The sequence below is a fragment of the Amblyraja radiata genome, chromosome 11 (assembly GCF_010909765.2).
Source record: "Amblyraja radiata isolate CabotCenter1 chromosome 11, sAmbRad1.1.pri, whole genome shotgun sequence".
Taxonomy (NCBI): domain Eukaryota; kingdom Metazoa; phylum Chordata; class Chondrichthyes; order Rajiformes; family Rajidae; genus Amblyraja; species Amblyraja radiata.
This window is the reverse complement of record NC_045966.1, coordinates 63,182,524-63,207,975: the sequence shown is the minus strand read 5'-3', so window position 1 is coordinate 63,207,975 and position 25,452 is coordinate 63,182,524. Positions and strand designations below refer to the sequence as shown.

The 25,452-nt window shown below is 46.6% G+C and overlaps 1 protein-coding gene across 2 annotated transcripts in view; it reads right to left on the bottom strand.

Annotated features, from left to right (window-relative positions):
• kcnip1 (potassium voltage-gated channel interacting protein 1) overlaps positions 1 to 25,452 on the bottom strand; it is a 232,639-nt gene that overhangs the window by 4,450 nt on the left and 202,737 nt on the right. For both annotated transcript variants that reach the window (XM_033030016.1, XM_033030017.1), the window contains exons 4-6: positions 24,343 to 24,413; positions 18,861 to 18,968; positions 2,042 to 2,146 (exon numbers count right to left, since the gene is read on the bottom strand). In XM_033030016.1, the coding sequence (XP_032885907.1) occupies positions 2,042 to 2,146; positions 18,861 to 18,968; positions 24,343 to 24,413 (284 nt within the window). The remainder of the gene's footprint in view (positions 1 to 2,041; positions 2,147 to 18,860; positions 18,969 to 24,342; positions 24,414 to 25,452) is intronic.

Sequence of the window (25,452 nt, the reverse complement as noted above, 5' to 3'; positions counted from 1 at the left end):
GAATGGTGGTGGATGGTTGTTTATCGGACTGGAAGCCTGTGACTGGTGGTGTGCTTCAGGGATGTGTGGTGTGCTTCAGGGATGTGTGGTGTGCTTCAGGGATGTGTGCTGTGCTTCAGGGATGTGTGGTGTGCTTCAGGGATGTGTGCTGTGCTTCAGGGATGTGTGCTGTGCTTCAGGGATGTGTGGTGGGCTTCAGGGATCTGTGGTGGGCCCATTGCTGTTTGTGGTTTATATCATCGATTTGGATGAGAATGTACAAGGCATAATAAGTAAGTATGCAGATGACACAAAAGTAGGTGGTATCTTAGACAGTGAAGATGGTTATCAACAATGACAACAGGATCTTGATCAGCTGGGAATGGCTAAAAGAGTTTAATGCAGGTAAGTGTGAGGTGTAGGATTTTGGAAAGTTATACCAAGATGGACTTTCAAAGTGAATGGTATAGCCCTGGGGTGTTTTGTAGAATTGATGGATCTATGCATCCAGGTACACATTTCCCTGAAAGTGGCATAATCAGTAGAAAGTTTGGTATAATGGGCTTTTGGTACCTTGGCCTTCATCAGTCAGGGTATTGAGTACAGAGTACAGTCTGAAGCAGGGCCTCGACCCGAAATGTCACCCATTCCTTCTCTCCAGAGATGCTGCCTGTCCCGCTGAGTTACTGCAGCATTTTGTGTCTATTATTGAGTGTAGGTTATGTTACAGTTGTACAAGATGTTGGTGAGGCCGCCTTTCATGTATTGTGTTGAGTTTTGGTCACCCTGCTACAAGGGGGAGATCATTAAGTTGGAAAGAATGCAGAGAAGATTTACAAGGATGTCGCCAGGACTCGAGGGCCTGAGGCATGGGGAAAGGTTGGTCAGGCTACGACTTTATTCCTTGGAGTGCAGGAGGATGAGGGGTGATTTTACAGTAATGTAGAAAATCATGAACAGAATAGATGAGTGTATTTTGCCCAGAACCAAACGTTCCATCCATGCCCCTCTCTCCATACGTTCATGGAGAGAGGGGCATGATTTAATAGAAACCTGAGGGCCAACTTTTTGACTCTGAAGATGATGAGTATGTGGAATGAGCTGCCTGAGGAGGTAGTTGAGGCAGGTACCTTCCTGCGCAGCATTTAAAAAACATTTTTAACAGATACATGGCTAGGTTTTGGCCCATGGAAGGATCTGGGCCAAATGTGGGCAACTGGGACTAGCTTAGATGGGGCATCTTGGTCGGCATATACGAGTTGGGCCAACGGGGCTGTTTCCATGCTGTATGATTCCATGGTGACACATTGGCACAGCAGTAGAGTTTCTGCCTCAGAGCGCCAGAGACCCGGGTTTGATCCTGACTACGGGTGCTGTCCGTACGGTGATTGCATGGGTTTTCTCTGGGTGCTCTGGTTTCCTCCCATGTATAGATTTGTAGCTTAATTGACTTCCATAAAATTGTGAATTGTCCCTACAGTGTAGGATCTAATGTGATTGCTGGTCTGAGAGGCCTCGGTGGGCCGAAGGGCCTGTTTCCACACTGTTGCTCTGAAGTCTAAAGACAATAAAGGTAATTCTATTCTTCTATTCTATTCTAAGTGGCCATGCCACTTCATCCTAAATGAATCCAAGACCACTATACCCAGTGCCCAGGGTAAAGCATCAACCCCCCACCACCATCCACTGACGCACAGTAGCTCAGCGGTAGAGTCGCTGCCTTGCCGACCCAAGTTCGATCCTGACTACAGGTGCTGTCTGTATGGAACTTATACCTTCTCCCTGTGACTGCATGGATTTTCTCCGGATGCTCCAGTTTCCTCCCATATTTCAAAGATGTACAGGTTTGTAGATTAATTGGGTTCTGTATAATTGCCCTTAGTGTGTAGGATAGAACTAGTTCCAGGGTGATTGCTGGTTAACGCAGGCTCAGTGGACCTTAGGGGCTCTTTCCACACTATATCTATAAACTTCAACAAAACCTGGGTCCCTTCATGGCAGATCTCATGCCCCTCCTGACAGTAAGGAGTTTCCCTGCAAAGATGCCTGAAAGAGGTCTTACCTGAAAGAAGGTGTCCACATGGTGCCTTGGAGCATCATCCTTGAGCACGGGATACGTGCACTTCCCCATCATGCTGTAGATGGCCCTCACAATGTCCGTCATTTCCTGTAGCATTGGCAACACAAACAGCTCACAGCACCCTCTTGCCTGCACCCTCCAGTTTCCCCACCTCACAAGCAAATGTACTCACAAGGCCCGAGCTGCCCTCCCCATTTCCAACAACATACAAGTAAATGTCTGCCCTTGTCATCTACAGTGCCTCTGCCGACTTCTACTCCATCTCCCGTCATGTTCCTTTCTACTTTGTGGTGCAATCATTCAACTTCCAAATGAGTTCCAGTCCACCTGGTCACTTAACCTGTTGTTAGTGATTATCCATCCATTGCATTAACGCACCCACCAAACCGATCCCATTTGAATGAATGAATGCCCTTGAGCTGAACACCTACACCCGCTACATTGGGGCATGGCTATGTTCCTGGACTGTGGTTCAGTGTCCTGGGGCCAATCCCATGGACTGTCATGGGTAGGAAACCTCTTCCTGAACACCAGTCCTCGTCCTCCCTAAGATGACCGCACCCTGACCAAACTGGACACCCCAGACATAGCTGCCTAATGGGTCTGTAGTTTGTGAAAGGAAATTGCTGGTGATTTAGGAGAGATTGCTGGTGATTTAGTCTTTGCCAAATCACTTGCTGCCGATGCATCGTCCCTTTTGTCTTTGTGAGGTGTTGCACTTTGGGAGGTCGAATGTAAAGGGAAAGTATACATTTATTGGCAAAATCCTTAACAGCATTGATGTACCGAGGGATCTTGGGATCCAATTCCATATCTCCCTTAAAGTAGCAACACAAGTAGGAGAGGTAAGAAATGGTATGCTTGCCGCCAATGAGGAGGCCATTGGCTCACTCGTGTTTTTATCCTTTTGTGCGCAAAGCATCAAGGCAAATTCCTTGTATGTATACATACTTGGCCAATAACATGTTATTCATCCATTCGTAGACAAAAGTGCTGGAGAAACTCAGCGGGTGCAGCAGCATCCATGGGGCGAAGGAAATAGGCAACGTTTCGGCCCGAAACGTTGCCTATTTCCTTCGCTCCATAGATGCTGCTGCACCCGCTGAGTTTCTCCAGCATTTTTGTCTACCTTCGATTATCCAGCATCTGCAGTTCCTTCTTGAACATTATTCATTCATTCATTGAGTAGAGAAGTCATAATGCAGCTCTATTAGACTTTGATTAGGCTGCATTTGAGTACTGCATGCAGTTCTGATCATCCCATTACAGGAAGGATGCGGATATTTTGAAGAGGGCGTACAAGAGGTTTACCAGAATGCTGTCTGGATCAGGGGGTATTAGCTATAAGCAGAGGTTGGACACATTTACATTGTTTTCTCGGGAATGTCAGAAGTTGTGGAGAGACCTGATAGAAGGATATAAACTTATGAGAGGCATTTATAGGGTAGACAGTCAGAACCAACAAAGATTTGTCACAAAACAAAGATTTTCACTGTACATCAGCGCACATAATGATAATAATAAAACAAACCAATCTGCCAAAACTATCTGATATCCTATTTTTGCCCTGCTGATTTCCAATGTACTCCTACATCTCTTAAACTGCTCCATGGTTTGCTTGATCCCAGCTTCTTTTTCCTGACTAGCATCTCAGTATACCCAGTCAACTAGAGCTCCTTAATCTTGCCATCTTTATTGATCACTCTAACAAGAACATGCTGTCCCTGAATTCTCCCCACCTCAGTTGTGAAAGCCTCTCACTCACCAGGTGTCCTTTTACCTGTTACACCCTCTTCCAATCAATTGTCGCAAATTCTTGTCTAATGCCTGCAAAACATCCCTACCCAATTTAAGATTTTAATTATAGACCAGTCCTATTTATTTCTATAACTATTTTAAAATTGATAGAATTATGGTCACTGGATCATCACTTCTCCAGCCTCATTTCTGAATAAGAGGTGCAGAGTTACTCTCTCTCTAATAGGATAATATACATACTGTTTGGAAAAAACCTTTCCTGGACACATTTAACAAATGCTGCATAATCCAACCCCTTTGCAATGGTAGGTAATGGCAACTTCCCTCATATTTGTCAAATGGGAGAAGCTGAAATCATCTCTCTCAACCGTGTTATCTTTGCAGCTATCTGGACCTCCCCACACATATGTCCAACTGACTATTGGCGGTAGGGGGGCAGGAGCTATAATACAATCCCATCAAAATTATCACCCCCTTCCTATTTCTTAGTTTCACTCTTACTGGTCAATCCCTCAGGAATAGTGAAAGGCCTGGATAGAGTGGTGTTTCCACCAGTGAGAGAATCTAGGACCAGAGGACTCAGCCTTAGAATAAAAGGATGTTCATTTAGGAAGGAGATGAGGAGGAATTTTTTTAGTCAGAGGGTGGTGAATCTGTGGAATTCATTGCCACAGACGGCTGTGGAGGCCATCAATGGTTATTTTTAAGGCATAGGTAGATAGATTTTTGATTAGAGTGGGCAGTAAGGGTTATGTGGAGAAGGCAGGAGAATGGGGTTAAGAGGGAAAGATGGATCAGCCATGGGATGGACAGAATGGCCTAATTCTGCTCCTATCACTCACGAACATGAAAATCTTAATATACTGCCATGATGTTCTCCCTGCTCAAAAACGCAACTCTAAATCCTCTCTTACCTCAATCTCTATCCCTGCTGCAGCATTAAGATAAATGCAGTTTACTTGATCAGACATTCCTCTCTCCCTGTCATGTTCCTGCCTGTCCTATCTAGTGAACTTGCTCACTTTAACATTGATATTTGACCCAACTTGCCCACTTACCATATTACCGCTTTGAATCCCACCAATGATATTGGTCCCCAACAACAGAGGCATCAGAAGAGAGACACAAAAAGCTGAGTAACTCAGCGGGTCAGACAGCATCTCTGGAGAAAAATAGGTGTGTTACTCCAGCTTTTTGTGTCTATCTTTGGTTTAAACCAGCATCTGTAGTTGCTTCCTTCATGACAGAGGCATCAGCAGTGATCTGTGTGTTATGCCACCGACCCAATCAAAACAGCATCCATTCATCCTTTCCCCCTGACTCCATTCACCAAACCAATTTTGGATCCATTCATTGTCCAATGCCATGGTAAAGTTCACACAGACAACATCTGCTGCCTTGCCTCATCAATCTTCTTCCTCACAACTGTCCCTCATTCAAATGAGTGACAGGACTTCCCTGCACAAAGTCACGCTGATTCACCATGATCAGCCCTGGCTTTCAAAACGTACAGACCTGGTTATGAAAGGGTTCCTGAACTGTTTGCAAGTCAGAAACCCAGCCACTAGCCGTACCCACAGAGCAGATGATGCCTGCAGATGGGTTGACCCATGGGAATACATTACCTGCAAAAGCATTGTCCAAAACTCTTCTTTTGCCATTCTTAATAATGAAGCTGATATTAACAGATTACAGTGTTCAAAAAGGAACTGCAGATGCTGGAAGATCGAAGGTACACAAAATTGCTGGAGAAACTCAGCGGGTGCAGCCGCATCTATGGAGCGAAGGAAATAGGCGACGTTTCGGGCCGAAACCCTTCTTCAGACTGAAGAACAGATTACACCCTGGTCGACGACGGGCTAATAATGATATTTTAAAAGATTTAACGCCAGATGAAGTTTTAAAAACGATTGGACTCAAGGAACTGCAGATGCTGGTTAATTAAAAAAACGTGCTGAATTAATTCAGTGGGTCAGGCAGCATCTCTGGGGAACATGGATAGGCGATGTTTCGGGTTGGGACCCTTCTTCAGAATGATTATAGTGGGGGTTGGGAGAGAGGGGGTGGAGGGAGAGTGGGAGGGAGGTAGAAGGGGAGCTTTTTCTAGCTTCCCCGTCCTCCTCCATCTATAAGAAGTGTACTGACCCGAAACACCACCCATCCATGTCCACCAGAGATGCTGCCTGACCCGCTGAGTTACCCAGCATTTCATGTTTAAAAAAAAATATTGTTGACAGTTTTAAAAAGGATAGTGCTGTTAGCCTGGACAGTGTGCTTGCAGATGGGATTGACACAATGAACAACAATGTGTTAGTCAAACGTATCCTTCCTGGGTTTCATTCAGCAAAATTCCAGCGTGTGTCTCAAACCGTCACCTGTAGCCCTGGTGCAGCTGACAAGTGCTTCACTCCAGTCTCCTGTTAGGATGTACACAAGTCAGGCTCTTGTTAATGGGGATGATACGTACATAAATTCTACCCCTTAGCATTTTCTTCAATACGTTCCCTTCCACTGACATATAATAACCCAGCTTACAATTACCTGGATATACCCAGTACCCTCCGTAAATGAACAACATCAATGATCCACTGGTATCTCATCTGTGCTTAATGGAGATGTAAAAATCTCCCAGGAATCTCCTCCTTTGTTTCCCACAATATTCTGAGACAAATCTCATCTGTCTGTGGGGATTTATTTATCTTTATGCATTCCAAGATACCTGACACCTCCCCCTTGTGAATACTGACCTGCTCCAAACTATCAAGCACCCCCTCCCTGATCTCACTGTCCTCCAGTCCTTGGTGAATACAGACAGGGGAATCAAAAACCAGAGGACATGGGATTAATGTGAGGGGAGGGGGGAAGATTTAATAGAAATCTGAAGGACAACGTCTTTACACAAAGGGCGGAAGGAACAGCAAACCATTATTATAACGGACCATGGGGGTAGGGGCGAGGCGTAGGTGTCTGTTATTGCTTTTACCGAGTAAGGTATTATCATTATATGTAGTTGAAACAAAGAACTGCAGATGATGGTTAATACACAAAAGGACACAAAGTACTGGAGTGACTCATTGGGTCAGGCAGCATCTCTGGAGAATGTGGATAGGTGACATGGGGACTCCATGTCAGACTGATTCAGTCTGCTGACTTACTCCAGCACTGTATTGTTCCACTTTAAAACTAGGCGCTGAGGCCACTAGTCTGCACCAGTGAGCACTTTTTAACCCACTGCACATTCCGGCTGTTGCAGCTCATGTTGTAGCCCCTGGCAACAGAGTGTTCTTCAGGCCGCCAACAACGACAGGACACGTCACCGTGGGGCTCCCTCCCCTCTCACCAGCTGTCTGCCAAGGTGGAATACGGCGACTCCGGGGGAGAAAGAGGCTGTTGTGGAGGAAGGAGCGGTGGAGTGGACAGTGATGGGAGAAGGAGGTAGAGGAGGTGGCGGAGTGGACAGTGTGATGGGAGGAGGCGCGGTGGAGTGGGGAGTGGACAGTGATGGCCGACAGGAAGAAGCTATAGCTGGTGAGAGGGGAGGGAGCCCCATGGTGTCCGAGCACGTCCTGTTAGTGTTGGCGGCCTGAAGAAAGCACTGTCGCCAGGGGCTACAATGTGAGCCGCAACAACAACCTCGTCAACAGGATGGTCCGGTGGGTGAAGAGGGGCTCGCTGGGGCACCTTGTGAGCTGGGGGTGGCGTTGGAAGCAGGCATTGCAAGTGGCCAGGAAAGCGGTGCAAGCCGAGGGGGGCATCTACAGGTCCATCCACTATTACCAAAATGTGTTATAAAGGGGTCCATTAAAACAATGGTTCATAACCATATAACCATATAACAATTACAGCACGGAAACAGGCCATCTCGGCCCTACAAGTCCGTGCCGAACAACTTTTTTCCCTTAGTCCCACCTGCCTGCACTCATACCATAACCCTCCATTCCCTTCTCATCCATATGCCTATCCAATTTATTTTTAAATGATACCAACGAACCTGCCGCCACCACTTCCACTGGAAGCTCATTCCACACCGCTACCACTCTCAGTTTAGTGTATATGGAACAAGCTGCATGGTGAGGTGGTTGAGGCAGGGACCATCACAATGTTTAAATACATTTGGACAGGTACATGGATAGGATAGGTTTAGAGGAATATGGGGTAAATGCACACAGGTAGGACTAGTGTAGATGGGGCATGTTGGTTGGCGTGCGCATGTTGCACCGAATGGCCTGTTTCCATGCTGTATGACTCTATGCCTCTAGAAGCATTCACTTCGGACTTTGCCCATATCCATTAGTTCCATGCATAACCTCTTTGGTCCCTACGGGAGCCACTTTATCATGCCTTCTCTCTTGTTCCAAAGATGCTTATAGAATGGCTTAGAATTCTCCTTAATCTTACCTTACAACGATATTACATGGTTTTGCTACATTGACGACTGCATTGGTGCTACCTCCTGCACCCATGCAGAACTCACTGACTTCATCCATTTCACCACCAATTTCCATCCGGCACCCAAATTCACCTGGACCATCTCCCTACCATTCCTTGATCTCACCATCTCCATCGCAGGTTACAGACTACTGACATGACACCCACTGACTGCCACAGCTATTTTGACTGCACTTCTTCCCACCCTGCTCCCTGTAAGGACTCTATCCCCTACTCCCAATTCTTCCGTCTACGCCGCATCTGCACCCAGGATGAGGTGTTCCAGACCAAGGCATCGGAGATGTCCTCATTCTTTAGGAAACGTGGGTTCTTCTATTATAGATAAGGCTCTCACCAAGGTCCCCTCTGTATCCTGCAGCTTCGCTCTTACTTCCCATCCCCCTACTTGTAAGGCTGGGTCCCCCATGTCCTCAGTTTCCACCATATCAGCTGGTGCATACAACATATAATCCTCCCACACTTTCGCCACCTCCATCTAGATCCCACCACTGGCCACATCTTCATCTCCTCACCTTTCTGCCTTCCGTAGAGACCGTTCCCTCCGTAACTCCCTGGTCAATTCGTCCCTTCCCACCCAAACCACCCCCTCCCCGGGTACTTTCCTTTGCAACCGCAGGAAATGCTACACTTGTTGCTTTACCTCCCCCTTCGACTCCATCCAAGGACCCAAGCAGTCTTTCCAGGTGAGGCAGAAGTTCACCTGCACCTCCTCCAACTTCATCTACTGCATCCGCTGTCGTAGGTGTCACCTTCTCTACATCGGTGAGACCAAGCACAGGCGCTGTGATCGCTTCGCCCAACACCTCCGCTCAGTTCGTGTTAACCAACCTGATCTCCCGGTTGCCCAGCACTTCAACTCCCCCTCCCATTCTGAATCTGACCTTTCTGTCCTGGGCCTCCTCCATTGCCAGATTGAGATCCAGCGTAAATTGGAGGAACAACACCTCATATTTCACTTGGGTAGTTTATACCCCAACGGTATGAACATCGACTTCTCTAATTTCAGGTAGTCCTTGCTTTCTCTCTCCTTCCCTTCCCCCTTCCCAGCTCTCCCACATAGCCTACTGTTTTCCACCTCTTCCCTTTTTTTCCCCCCCCCCCCCCCCCCCCCGATATCAGTCTGAAGAAGGGTCTCAACCCAAATCGTCGCCTACTCCTTTTCTCCATATATGCTGCCTTACCCGCTGAGTTTCTCCATCATTGTTTGTCTACTTAGGATATTACACGGCCTATTTCTGGCCACCTAGTTTTCTTAAGTTCATCCTAAACTATTTATATTGCAATAAGCATTTGGGGCAGCATGGTGGCGCAGTGGTAGAGTTGCTGCCTTATAATGCCAGAGACCCAAGTTCGATCCTGACTACGGGTGCTGTCTGTACGGAGTTTGAACGTCTTCTCTGTGACCGCGTGGGGTTTCCCCGAGAGCTCTGGTTTCCTCCCACACTCCAAAGATGTACTGGTTTGTAGGTTAATTGGCTTCAGTAAAAGTTGTAAATTGCCCCTAGTGTGTAGGATAGGGCTAGTGTACGGAGTCACTTGTCAGTGCGGACTCGGTGAGCGGAAGGTCTTGTTCCCGCACTGTATGACATGACTTCAGAATTAAGGGACAGAAGTTTAGGGGTAACATGAGGGGGAACTTCTTTACTCAGAGAGTGGTAGCGGTGTGGAATGAGCTTCCAGTGGAAGTGGTGCAGGCAGGTCCGTTGGTATAATTTAAAAATAAATTGGATAGGCATATGGATGAGAAGGGAATGGAGGGTTATGGTATGAGTGCAGGCAGGTGGGACTAAGGGAAAATAATTGTTCGGCACGGACTTGTAGGGCCGAGATGGCCTGTTTCCGTGCTGTAATTGTTATATGGTTATATGGTATCTTTATCTCTAAACTAAACTAAAGGAACTCTCTGAATTTTAATTGCCTGCTTCCTTTCGAATACTTCCTATTTTCATGATCAAACCATGAATAATCTTTGTTATCCAAGGTTCCTTAATTTGACCACCTTTGCCTTTCACCATTATTGGAACATGTTGGCAATTAACTCTTGGCAACACTCTTTTAAAAGATTCACACTTGTCAGGTGTTGGTTTACAAATAAGCATCTGCTCCCAATCTATTTTTGCCAGATCATTTCTTTTGCTATTGAAATCAGCCTTCTCTCAATTCAAGATCTTAACTCAAGGACTAACTTTCTTCACAGAAACAGAGAAAAATACGTGATTCAATATGATCATGGCTGATCATCTAAAATCAGTACCCCGTTCCTGCTTTTTCCCCATATCCCTTGATTCTGTTAGCCCTAAGAGCTAAATCTAACTCTCTCTTGAAAACATCCAGTGAATTGGCCTCCACTGCCATCTGTGGCAGAGAATTCCCCAGATTCGTCTGGTGGCTGATGGCATGGGGAGATAGGAAACGGGAGGAGAAGAGAAGAATTGTCTATTGTCTATTGAGTCATTCCATAACTACCTTGATGTTACAGAATTATGATCACTATTCCTACAGTTCCCCCCCTCCCCCGCTGCCACTGACTCTGCCCACAATTGGGAATAGCCTGGTCTCTCGTGAACTATCCACATATGTCTCACAAAACTCTCCTGGATGCACTTTACAAATTCCATCCTTTCTAATTCCACAGCACTAAGCCAATTACAGTCAATACTGAGATGTAAAGACCCTCCACTATGATAAATCTGTGGCTCTTACACTTGTTCTGTGATGTGCTTACATATCTGAACTCAAATAAAGAACAGTATAGGAACAGACCCTTAAGCCCACCATGTCTATGCCAATCAGGAAATAGGGGTGTGGGAACTGCCGCGAGGAGGGAGGGGGAAGGGGGGAACAAAGGAGAACCTGGCGTGGGATACTTTGTTGGGGCCCTTAATGTGGCGAAACAAAGAATATCACTGTGACTTATCACATGTGACAATAACGTACTCACTCATTCATTCATTCATTCATTCATTCATTCATTCATTCATTCATTCATTCATTCATTCATTCATTCATTCATTCATAACCTCAGCAAAGTGATTGCCCCTCCACTTTTCCTAAATGTTCCTCATTGGCCTCTTTGGACCGTCCCTCCAACATATCCCCCCTTTGTACCATTGCAAAGGTATCCCTAATCAGTAATATCATTCCTCTTCTTCTTCTTGATTCAGATATATCAGCTAGGACTCCTGCTATTTCTTCTCTAGCTTCCCACAGTGTCCTTGGATATATATCTACCTTCATACATTTTGGAAAATCCAGCAGCTCCTTGACTGTAATACAGACTATGCTCCATTTCTCAAGTTTCCTCGACTTCATATCGTTCTCCACGGTAAAACAGAAAAAAATATTAATTGAGGCCTTGCCCAACTCTTGTGGCCACATATAGATGACCACTGTGGTTTCTGAAGGCCCCATTCTCTCTCTAGTTACCCTTTTTTCTCCTAATGCCCCTGTCCCACTTTGTGCCCCACCCAAGGTTTCCGTGCGGTTCCCGGAGGTTGCAGGTGGTTGCCGGAGGTTGCAGGTAATGGAAGCAGGTAGGGAGACTGGCAAAAACCTCCGGGAACCGCACGGAAACCTTGGGTGGGGCGCAAAGTCTCCAGAGGTTTCTGTTCAGGTTTCCTAAGTGGGACAGGGGCATTACATGCATGAACTCCTTTTGGTTAATCCTTAATCTTCTATGCCAGAGCTGCCTGTATCTCATGCACCTTTTTGCCCTCCTGATTTTCTAGGGCCTTCAATGGAGGGTATTCCTCCATGGAAACACTTGATCCCAGCTGCACTATACGTAACCTATGCCTCCATTTTTTTCTGATCAGAGCCCCAATTGTTCTCATCATTCCTACCTGCCTTGCCTTTCACACAAACAGGAACATGTCAATTTTTTGCTGTGACCCTTTTTAAAACATCCCACTTTCTGGATGTCCCTTTGAATACAAACAACCTACTCCCATTAACTTTTGCAAGTTCCTGTTTAATACCACGTTTCCCTTGCCCCAGTTTCTAACTTGAGGATCACACCTATTCTTATCCATAAATACTTTAAAGCAAACAAAACTGTGTTTGCTGGTCCCTCACTTACTTACACTTCAGTCACTTGCCCTGCCGAACTCCCAAAAAAGTAGTCCTTTGTAGTGCCCTCCACATATTGCCTGAGGAGACTTTCACCATGCTTGACAAATTCCACTCCATCTAAGCTCTTGGCACTTTGGCAGTGGCACTTGCAGCCTACCTGATCAGCATGCCCTCCACCACTAGTGCACCACACTGCAGTGTGTACCATCATCAAGATGCAATGCAGCAACTACACAGCGGCTTTCCTGACAAGGCGCCTGTCCTCCTCCCCTCATATGCCGAGGACATACAGATGGGATCATGATTGCCAAGTTCCTCTCCAGCAAGCACCCTTTCTGATGTAGACATCTATTGTAAATTTTTCCTGGTTGCTTGGCCAAGATCCTAGCACCAATCTGTGCTTAGATTGTGTCCCCGCACACACTGCCACCATGTTATGGATTAAACCCAGCATTAAACCCAACATTACCCTCTGCAGATTCTTTCTTTACAAACCATCCCTCATGCCCACTGCACTCGGGGCCTCATCCTCCCATTAGTCCCTTCACTAACCTAAAAAAGGAGATCAGAAGGGCAAAAAGGGGCCAGGAGATAGCTCTGGCGGGCAGCATAAAAGACAATCCCAAAAGATTTTATAAATACATTAGGGGGAAAAGAGTAACTAGAGTGAGAGAGTGGGACCTCTCAGGAATAAAAGCGGTCCACCTCTGTGTGGAGCCACAGGAGATGGGCAAGGTCCTCAAAGAGTATTTACCGAGGAGAAAGACAGTAGGATGGAAGATATTCAAGCAGTAACTGGAAGTGACATGAGAGCAGTCTCCGGGGCCTGATCAGATATATCCGAGGACATTGCGGGACACTAGAGAAGAAATTGCGGGAGCCCTGGTTGAAATTTATGAGTCGTCCTTAAATACAGGAGAAGTGCCAGAGAATTGGAGGGTGGCAAATGTTGTGCCTCTTTTCAAGAAGGGCTGCAGGGAAATGGTGGGAACTATAGGCCGGTGAGCTTAACATCTGTAGTTGTTACTAGACTAGACTAAGGGATCAGGGGGTATGGAGAGAAGGCAGGTACAGGATACTGAGTTGGATGATCAGCCATGATCATATTGAATGGCGGTGCAGGCTCGAAGGGCCGAATGGCCTACTCCTGCACCTATTTTCTATGTTTCTATGTTTCAATATGATCATGGCTGATCATCCAACTCAGTATCCTGTACCTGCCTTCTCTCCATACCCCCTGATCCCTTTAGCCACAAGGGCCACATCTAATTCCCTCTTAAATATAGCCAATGAACTGGCCTCAACTACCTTCTGTGGCAGAGAATTCCAGAGATTCATCACTCTCTGTGTGAAAAATGTTTTACTCATCTCGGTCCTAAAAGATTTCCCCCTTATCCTTAAACTGTGACCCCTTGTTCTGGACTCCCCAACATTGGGAACAATCTTCCTGCATCTAGCCTGTCCAACCCCTTAAGAATTTTGTAAGTTTCTATAAGATCCCCCCTCAATCTTCTAAATTCTAGCGAGTACAAGCCGAGTATCCAGTCTTTCTTCATATGAAAGTCCTGACATCCCAGTAATCAGTCTGGTGAACCTTCTCTGTACTCCCTCTATGGCAAGAATGTCTTTCCTCAGATTAGGAGACCAAAACTGTACGCAATACTCCAGGTGTGGTCTCACCAAGACCCTGTACAACTGCAGTAGAACCTCCCTGCTCCTATACTCAAATCCTTTTGCTATGAATGCTAACATACAATTCGCTTTCTTCACTGCCTGCTGCACCTGTATGCCTACTTTCAATGACTGGTGTACCATGACACCCAGGTCTCGTTGCATCTCCACTTTTCCTAATCGGCCACCATTCAGATAATAGTCTACTTTCCTGTTTTTACCACCAAAGTGGATAACCTCACATTTATACACATTAAACTGCATCTGCCATGCATTTGCCCACTCACCCAGCCTATCCAAGTCACCTTGCAGCCTCCTAGCACCCTCCTCACAGCTAACACTGCCCCCCAGCTTCGTGTAATTTGCAAACTTGGAGATGTTGCATTCAATTCCCTTGTCCAAATCATTAATATATATTGTAAATAGCTGGGGTCCCAGCACTGAGCCTTGCGGTACCTCACTAGTCACTGCCTGCCATTGTCAAAAGGACCCGTTTACTCCTACTCTTTGCTTCCTGTCTGCCAGCCCGTTCTCTATCCACATCAATACTGAACCCCCAATACCGTGTGCTTTAAGTTTGTATACTAATCTCTTATGTGGGACCTTGTCAAAAGCCTTCTGAAAGTCCAGAAAATCCACTGGTTCTCCCTTATCCACTCTACTAGTTACATCCTCGAAAAATTCTATAAGATTCGTCAGACATGATTTACCTTTCATAAATCCATGCTGACTTTGTCCAATGATTTCACCACTTTCCAAATGTGCTGCTATCCCATCTTTAATAACTGACTCCAGCATTTTCCCCACTACCGATGTTAGACTAACTGGTCTGTAATTCCCCATTTTCTCTCTCCCTCTCTTTTTAAAAAGTGGGGTTACATTAGCTACCCTCCAACCCTCTGGAACTACTCCAGAATCTAAAGAGTTTTGAAAAATTATCACTAATGCATCCACTATTTCTGGGGCTACTTCCTTAAGTACTCTGGGATGCAGCCTATCTGGCCCTGGGGATTTATCGACCTTTAATCCTTTCAATTTACCTAACACCACTTCCTGGCTAACCTGGATTTTACTCAGTTCCTCCATCTCATTTGACCACCGGTCCCCTGCTATTTCCGGCAGATTATTTATATCTTCCTTAGTGAAGACCGAACCAAAGTAGTTATTCATTTGGTCTGCCATGTCCTTGTTCCCCATGATCAATTCACCTGTTTCTGACTGCAAGGGACCTACATTTGTTTTAGCTAATCTTTTTCTCTTCACATATCTATAAAAACTTTTGCAGTCAGATAGAAGTTACTGGAAAATATTCTGAGGGATAGGATATACAGGCATTTGGATGGGCAAGGGCTGTTTAGGAACAGTCAGCATGATTTTGTGGGAGGTCATGTCTCACAAATCTGATTGAGTTTTTTGAAGACGTGAGCAAATAGGTTGATGAAGGCAGAGCTGTAGATGTTATGTACATGGACTTTAGTAAGGCGTTCAATAAGGTGCCACATAGTAGGCTGCTCTGGAAGGTTAGATCTCATGGGATCCAAGGGGAGATAGCTGAATGGATAGCAAATTGGCTCCATGGAAGATAGCAGAGGGTGATTGTAGAAGGTTGCTTCTCAGAATGAGGGCTGTGACAAATGGTGTGCCACAGGGTTCGGTGCTGGGCCCGCTACTGTTTGTCAGCTACATCAATGATTTGGATGAGAACATACAGGGCAAGATTAGCAACTTTGCTGATAATACAAAAGTTTGTGGTTTTGCAGACAGTGAAGATGGTTGTGAACAATTGCAGCAGGGTCTGGATCAATTGGCCAGGTGGGTGGGGGAATGGTTGATGGAATTTAATACAGAGAAGTGTGAGGTGTTGCATTTTGGGACGTCGAACAAGGGCAGGACCTACACCGTGAATGGTAGGCCTCTGGGGAGTGTTGTAGAGCAGAGGGATCTAGGAGTACAGGTGCATGGTTCCTTGAAGCTCGAGTCGCAGTAGATAAGGCAGTCAAAAAGGCTTTTGGCACTTTGGCCTTCATCAGTCAGAGTATTGAGTATAGAAATTGGGAAGTCATGTTGCAGTTGTATAAGACGTTGGTGAGACCACATTTAGAATATTGTGTTCAGTTCTGGGCACCATGTTATAGGGAAGACATTGTCAAGCTTGAAAGGGTTCAGAAAAGATTTACGAAGATGTTGCCAGGACTAGAGGACAAAGGACATTTCTTGTCACATACACCATTTCTGGTGCAGTGAAATTTGAGTTGCCATTTGCAGCACACCAATAAAAGTAAGACGCCACATTAAAGAAGAATTTAACATAAAACATAAAAATATTCCCCCATAATGGTTCCCACTGTGAGGGAAGGCAAGAAAGTCCAGTCCTTATCCTCTTGTTCACCCCGTGGTCGGGGCCTATTTGAGGCCTCCGCAGTCGCCGCAACGGCGGCCCGGTGTTTCAGGCCCTCTCGCCGGACGATCGAGCTCCGGCGTCGGGAGAACACAGTTCAGCGGCTTGGAGTGTCCGGAACGGCCGCTTCCTCCCCGGAGACCGCGGCTCCCGAAGTCCACAGGCTGCGCTGGTCGGAGCTCCGACACTGGCGATCTCGGCGAGAGATCCCAGGCTCCGCAATTTTAAAGTCAGCGCCATCGCGGCTGGAAGCTCCGCAACAATAGCTCCGCTATGTCGGAGTTGGCGGTCTCAGCACTCCGGAGCTTACCAGACGGCGACCCGGGTAAGGCATCACCTGCTCCGTGATGGCGCCCCAGCGCAGCCCTGCCGCTGAAGCCGAAGTTCTGGCCGGTCCCGGCAGGAAACGCCGTTCCAGTCCCGTTGGTAAGCCGCAAGGAAGGGGCGAAGATACGGCTCGGAGAAAAGCCGCATCTCCGACCAGGTAGGGACCGAGAAGTGCAGTTTCCCCCCACCCACCCCCCTCCCCCACATAAAAAGATTAAACCTCCAAACTAAACTTTATAACATACTAAAAAATAAAAAAAAGGGTGAAAGGACGGACAGCTGCATCGGGGCAGCCATACTCGACGCCGCCCACTCGGAAGAGGACGTGAGCTATAGGGAGAGGTTGAGTAGGCCGGGTGTCTATTCCATGGAGCGTAGGAGGATGAGGGGAGATCTTATAGAGGTATACAAAATCATGAGAGGAATAGATTAGGTAGATGCACAGAGTATTTTATCCAGTGTAGGGGAATCGAGGACCAGAGGACATAGGTTCAAGGTGAAGGGGAAAAGATTTAATAGGAATCCGAGGGGATTCTCTTTTACACAGAGGGTGATGGGTGTATGGAACAAGCTGCCAGAGGAGGTAGTTGAAGCTGGGACGTATCCCATCGTTTAAGAAACAGTTGGACAGGTACATGGATAGGACAGGTTGGGAGGGCTATGGACCAAGCGCAGGCAAGTGGGACTAGGGTAGATGGGACATTGTTGGTCGGTGTGGGCGAGTTGGGCCGAAGGACCCGTTTCCACACTGTATTAGTGCGGAGGAGGCGCTGTCCTGAACGGCTGCCTGTCCTGCAGCTGTCCGTTTTTTTTCCCCTTCTTTTTTATTATTTTTAGTACGTTGAGTGTGTAGTCAGGGGGCCTAATCTTTTTATGTGTGGGGGGTGGTGGGGGGGAAGGGGGAAACTGCTTTTCGATTCCCTACCTGGTCGGAGGGGTTGCCTTCCTCCGAGCAGCGACTTCGACCTGTCCTCGCGGCCTACCAGCGGGTCCTGGAGCGACGTTTCCCTGAGGGGACCGGGCCAGAACATCGGCTTTGGCGGCGACGCAGAACATCGGCTTTGGCGGCGGCGCAGAACATCGGCTTTGGCGGCGGCGCAGCGCTGGAGCGCTATTGCGGAGCGGGCGATGCCTTTCCTGGGTCGCCGCGCTGGAACTCCAGTATGCTGGGACCGCCGATAAGAACATTGTGGAGCCGCGGTTCTGTGGAGCGGCCAGCTGCGACGTTGAACTTTACATCCCGGAGCCTGTGATCTCTTGCTGAGATCGCCAGTGTGCGGAGCTCCGTCCGGCGCGGTCTGTTGGCTTGGAAGCCGCGGTCTCCGGTGGGAAGGCGGCCGTTCCTGGCACCCCAAACCGCTGGGGGTTCTCCCGACGCCGAAGCACCATCACCCGGCGAGAACATCGGGCGCCGTGGCGGCGACTGTGGAGGCCTCAATAGGCCCGACTATGGGTGGACAAGAGGATGGGGACTGGACTTTGTGCCTTCCCCCACAGTGGGAATCACTGTGGGGGGATGTTTTTGTGTTGAACTTCTTTTTGAATCTATGTTGTATTTTTATTAGTGTGCTGCAAGGACATCAGAATTTCCCCTGAATAAGGGGATTAATAAAGTTTAATCTAATCTATTACTCTATGACTCTATGACCTAGTTACAAACACCCTTCCCACTGCAACAGTCCCCTTCCCGTGAATCCCAGCCTACTGAACCAACATGGCGAAGAAGCCCCCTCGCACACGTCAGTGAACTCCAAACCTTCTGCTGGACGGCACGGTGATGTGGTTGTTGGGTTGCTGTCTTACAGTGCCAGAGACTGTAGGATAGCCTTAGTGTACGGGGTGATCGCTGGGTGGTGTGGACTGGGTGGGCCAAAGGACCTGTTTCCACGCTGTCTCTCTAAACGAAACTAAACATTCTGATGTTCCAGTTCTCCCCATGAATACGTCCAAGTAATCAATCATTTCACCATTCAACCTCCTCCGAATGAGCATATTTCCTGAGCACCTTCTCATCCAAACCATCCATCCTGAAATACCTGGCCTCTCTCCGCGCATCTGCTGCACCAGAAAGCAACACCACCGCCTCAGACATCTTGCAATAGGCAGCCGAGCAATCTCGTTGCTTACCTCTTTATTGATAAATCCATCCTTGTTAATGTCATACAGATTAAAGGTCCATGTCAGCTTCTCATGAGCGGTTCCTCTCAGCAACACCGAAAGAGCCATCACAAAGTCCTGAGCAAACAAAAGAAGAAAATGGTTCACCCTCTGAATATTAGCTCCAGAAAGAATGGTCTCGCCCCGAAACGTCACCCATTCCTTCTCTCCAAAGATGCTGCCTGTCCCGCTGAGTTACTCCAGCTTTTTTTGTCTCTCTATTACCCCAAGGATCATGCCGCCACTGTTAAGCCCTGAGCCCTCATCCCACTCCTTATCCCTCCAACGGGGCGGGAGAGTTGGAATGGGCAGCAATGCAGGCAGTCGAATGAAGGGGGAGGAGGGATGGCCTGTGACAACATCGTGATTGAAGTGAGGTTCATCCAAAAACTGCAGATGTTGATAAACCGAGATAAAACAGTGCTGGAAACACTCAGCCTGTCACACAGCTTCTCACTCAGTCACAGAGTTATACAGTGTAGGAGAGGCCCATTGACATAAACACATCCATACTGAGCTTTGTTCTATTTGCCTGCATTTCACCCAGATCCCACCAAGCCTTTCCTATCTATGTGTTCATCCAAGAATCCTTTAAATACTGTAATGGTTCACTCAATGTGGACACTGTCACATTGTGAACATCCTCACAGTGCAAACACTCTCGACATGATCACTCCCAGCACACACTCTCACAGTATGTCCATCTGCAAGTGTGAGCATTCTCTCGGTGTGAAAACACTCATCATGTGAACATTCACAGTGTGAACATTCAGTGTAAACACACTCATTGTGTGAACACTTACAATGTGAACACTTATAGGGTGAAAACCCGTAAAATGAGCATCCTTGCAAAGTGAACACGGTGTGTACAAGTTCAAGTGTGAACATCCACCTATTGTGAACTTCCACAGTGTGCACAATCTCACTGCAAGAACACACCAGAGTATGAACATCCTCACAACGCAATCACGCTCAGAGTGAATGGGTTCACTCTCGCAATGTTTCGACATTTAGTGTCAACCCTCGTATTGTGCGTACTCATTCCAACAGTGCGAACAATCTCGCAATGTGAACATGAACAGTGTGCATATCCTCAATGTGAATGCACTCATAGTCTGAACACATTTGAAGTGTGAACATCCACACAGTGTGAACTAATAGTGTCAAGCGAATTTATAGTTTAGTGTGAAAACACTGAATATGATCACTCCCACAGTGTGAACATCCTCACAATGCTGTCACCCTGAAATCATGACGACCACCCTTGCAGTGTGACACTCACGGTTTAAACACACTCACAGTGCACACTCTCACAGAGTGAAAACAAGAACTCACTCATAATGTGAATAGCCTCACACAGTGTGAAAAAGGTGGCAGTGTAAACAGGTGACCACACTTCAAATAGTGCATATGCTCTCACAGTATGAACAGTGCGAGTACACTGATGGTATTAACATGCTCACAATAAATACCTGCACACGCCTGGTCACTCATTGTGTGAACATCTTCACATTCTGAACATTCTCACTGTATACAATTACAGTGTGAACACATGGTGTGAACTTCTGAGATTTTACACACTGCGTGAAAACCTTCAGTGTGAATGCACTCAGTGTGAACACCCTCTGTGTGAACTCCCACAGTGTGAACTCCCCACTGTATGAACATACTCAGTATGAGCACACTCAGTGTGAATACACACAGTGCGGGCATATTCACAGTGAACACCCACAGTGTGAACACCCTTGCAGTGTAAATACCCTCATAATACAAATACTCCCTTCCATAGTGAACACAAACTGCAAATGCTGGGTTACAAAAAAAAGTCACAAAGTGTTGGAGTAACTCATTCGGTCAGGCAGCACCTCTGGAGGACACACACACACACACACACAAAATGTGAACATTCTCAGTGCCAACACACTAACTGTTCCAATATCACAGCATTAATACTCTCAGTGTGAACACTCACAGTGTGAACACATACATTATGAATACACTCAATATTAACATCTGTGAACACTCTCACAGTGTAAACTCACTTGAACATATATGCAGTGCCCTCCATAATGTTTGGGACAAAGACCAATCATTTATTTATTTGCCTCTGTACTACACACTTTGAGATTTATAATAGAAAAAAATCACATGGGGTTAAAGTGCACATTGTCAGATTTTAATAAAGGCCATTTTTATACATTTTGGTTTCACCATGTAGAAATTACAGCAGTGTTTATACATAGTCCCCACATTTCAGGGCACCATAATGTTTGGGACACAGCAATGTCATGTAAATGAAAGTAATCATGTTTAGTATTTTGTTGCATATCCTTTGCATGCAATGACTGCTTGAAGTCTGTGATTCATGGACATCACCAGTTGCTGGGTGTCTTCTCTGGTGATGCTCTGCCAGGCCTGTATTGCAGCCATCTTTGGTTTATGCTCGTTTTGGGGGCTAGTCCCCTTCAATTTTCTCTTCAGCATATAAAAGACATGCTCAATTGGGTTCAGATCGGGTGATTGACTTGGCCACTCAAGTATTGACCATTTTGTAGCTTTGGAAAACTCCTTTGTTGCTTTAGCAGTATGTTTGGGATCATTATCTTGCTGTAGAATTAACAGCCAGCCAATGAGTTTTGAGGCATTTGTTTGTACTTGAGCAGATAGGATGTGTCTATACACTTCAGAATTCATTATGCTACTTCCATCAGCAGTTGTATCATCAATGAAGATAAGTGAGCCAATACCTTCAGCAGCCATACATGCCCAGGCCATAACACCCCCACCACCGTGTTTCACAGATGAGGTGGTATGCTTTGGATCTTGGGCAGTTCCTTCTCTCCTCCATACTTTGCTCTTGCCATCACTCTGATATAAGTTAATCTTCGTCTCATCTGTCCACAAGACCTTTTTTCCAGAACTGTGGTTGCTCTTTTAAGTACTTCTTGGCAAACTGTAACCTGGCCATCCTATTTTTGTGGCTAACCAGTGGTTTGCATCTTGCAGTGTAGCCTCTGTATTTCTGTTCATGAAGTCCTCTGTGGACAGTGATCATTGACAAATCCACACCTGACTCCTGAATAGTGTTTCTGATCTGTCGGACAGGTGTTTGGGGATTTTTCTTTATTATAGAGAGAATTCTTCTATCATCAGCTGTGGAGGTCTTCCTTGGCCTGCCAGTCCCTTTGTGATTAGTAAGCTCACCAGTGCTCTCTTTCTTCTTAATGATGTTCCAAACAGTTGATTTTGTAAGCCTATGGTTTGGCTGATGTCTCTAATAGTGTTATTCCTGTCTCATAATGGCTTCTTTGACTTTCATTGGCACAACTTTCATCCTCACGTTGTTAAATCATGTTGATAAATCATATTCATAGTGATGGAAAGGCTGGAGGAAAAACTAGGTGCTGAGTCCCAAACATTATGGTGCCCTGAAATGGGGGGACTATGTATAAACACAACTATAATTTCTACATGGTGAAACCAAAATGTATAAAAATATCGTTTAATAAAATCTGACAATGTGCACTTTAACCACATGTGATTTTTTTAAATTACAAATCTCCAATTGCAGAATAGAGAGGCAAATAAACAAATGATGGGTCTTTGTCCCAAACATTATGGAGGGCACTGAACACACAGCTGTAAATGGTGAAACAATGAATTGGAAACACAAAACGTTGGGGTTACTCATTTGGGTCAGGCAGCATCTCTGGAGAACTTGGATGGGTGATGGAATACCCATCCAAGTTGTGGCAGGAGTACAGGTGGAAGGGTAAAAATGGGCGTGCCCAGATGGGGCACAGGGAAGGGGGGTGGGGTGGACAAATAAAAGGGGTGTTTCATGGTTTATTGGAGAATTCAAAGCTCATACAGTGTGGCGACTGATTGAGGGTCGGTGTGGACCCGCTGGGCCAAAGGGCCTGTTTCCATGCTTTATCTCACAATTAAACTAAACATGTGAACACACCTACAACATGAACGATTCTACAATGAATGACTTACAATGTGACTGGGTTTACAATGTGAATGGGTTTACAAGATGAATGGATTTACAGCATAAACAGGTTTTGTAGGTGGTTATGCATGCAACCAAATATGTAGCTACCTCATTACCATTTGACACTCCCACCTTAGGTAGTATAACTGTAGTATCTGCATGCACCCTCCCTCTCTTGGTTCCAGTACGTGTGTAGACCAGTTGTGGTCAGTGCTGGGACGTGTGGATGTAGTGTCTTAATAAAGACTTAGTGAAGGACTAAGGACCACGTCTAAAATACCTTTACAGGTTTCATTGTAAATGGGCCTAAAATAGGAACAGGCCAACGTCATCAGTTTTACAACATGAACGGCCTGCAATGTGAACAGGCCATTAGGTAGATATGTGCTGTCAGGTGGATTCAAATAGTCATAGCACGGAAACAGACCCTTCGGCCCGACTTTCCCATGACGAACAAGGTGTCCCATCTGCACTAGTCCTACCTGCCTGCATTTGGCCCATGTCCCTCTAAAGACTTTCTGTCTATGTACCTGTCCAAATGCCTTATACATGTTGTTCCAGTACGTGCCTCAACTACGTCCTCTGGCAGCACGTTCCACATACCTTCCATCCTCTGTGTGAAAAAGTTGCCCCTCAGATTCCTATTAAGTCTTTCCCCTCTCACCTTAAACCTATGTCCCCTGGTTCATGATTCCTCTACTCTGAGTATAATACTTTGTGCATCTACTCGTTCTATTCCCCTCATGATCTTATACACCCCTCATCTTCTTGCACTCCAAGGAATAAAGTCCGAGCCTGCAAAACCTGCCTCCTGGTAGCTCATGCACTCAAGTCGAGGCAACATCCTCGTACATCATCTCTGCACTATTTCCAGATTAACAACATCGTTCCAATAGAAGGGTGACTAAAACTGAATGCAATACACCAAATGTTGCCTCAGTAACGTCTTGTACAGCTGTAACATAACATTCCAACTTCTATACTCAAAATCCTGACTAATGAAGGCCAATGTGCCAAAAGCCTTCTTGACTACCTTATCCACCTGTGAAGCCACTTTCAAGGAACTATATTGTGCGTTCCTGGATCCTTCTGCTCTACAACACTCCCCAGAGCCCTGCCATGTAGAACCCTGGTTCTGTAGTGTCATTTCACAGCTGTGTCATGACCTCACTGACTGCCAGCTCAGTGTTGGCAAATGATTAGCCCGCAGATGGTGGCATCCTTGTTGGCAGACCCCACTTCTCACTGGGTGACCCCCCCCCCCCCCCCCTCCTGCCCCACCGAATGATATCCATAAAACTCCCCTGCATCACCAATCTGTCATCCTGCACAGCCTTGGCTAGACCACAGTTCATGAAAAATACAGAAGCATCTTTAAACCAAAGAGGGTGGTGAAGGATGAGATGAGAGATTTCTGGATGCGGATACAGATTTCCTTCGTTAGTTGGGTGATACCTCAAATTTGATGGCTCCATCATGAGTGCTGTCAAACGTATTGAAGAGGTAGTGGGCGTACATGCTGGCATCTAGAAGGAACAAACAATGGTCATTGCTCAGTTACCACTCACCCATGGTTCATTACTGCCTATCACTCAGACAAAAATCAATGTTATGTCACCTATCCCAATAATTATTTAGCACAGAAGCTTTCAATCTCCATAATAGTTACGCACATCCACAGAAATCTCATCGTTCACATATTCCTTTTGATTATTTGTTGTTGCGGGCAGTGAAGTCCACTACTTCATATCACTCCCTTTCTCAGTCCCACCCTCACACTTCCACCCAGCATTGGTAACATCCTCAACCTTGTGGGGTGATTCTGCAGTGGCTCCTCCAACCCCCAAACCACCCTTCCTCTCCCTCCCTCACAAATCCCCCCTCATCAGCCTCTCACCCCATCACACCCTTCCTACCCCTCACATCCCCCTCCCTCCTCTGAACACCCTCCATATCCCTCTCTCCATCTGCCACCCTTCCTCTCCATCACACCCAACCTCCCACTCACATCCATCCTCCATCCCTCCCTCCCCCCACTTCACGCATTCACTCCTTTTCCACATGTTTCTCCTTCCCCCTCACACCCTCCCTCCCCCACACCCCAGCCTGCCCCTGATCCACTCACAACCAGGTCTCCATCCACACGCTCCCTCCCCCACACCCCAGCCTGCCCCTGATCCACTCACCACCAGGTCTCCATTCACACGCTCCCTCCCACAACCCCTTCTCCCTCACACATACTCACAGCCTCCTTCTCCTTCCCTTCCCTTACATCCCTCCAACTCTCCTCACTATTCTCCCATCCCTCCTCTCGCTGCCATCCTCACTACATCCCTCCCCCCTCCCCTTACTTTCCTCCCACCCCCCTCACATCCAGCAGCATGGTGGCACAGTGGCAGAGCTGCTTCCTCACAGACCCAGGTTCCATCCTGACCTCGGCTGATGCTTGTGAGGAATTTGCACCTTCTCCCCGTGACCGCGTGGGTTTCCTCCCATATTCGGTAATTACCCATAGCCTGCAGGATGGGAAGGTGATATAACACAGAACTAGAGTACGGGTGATCA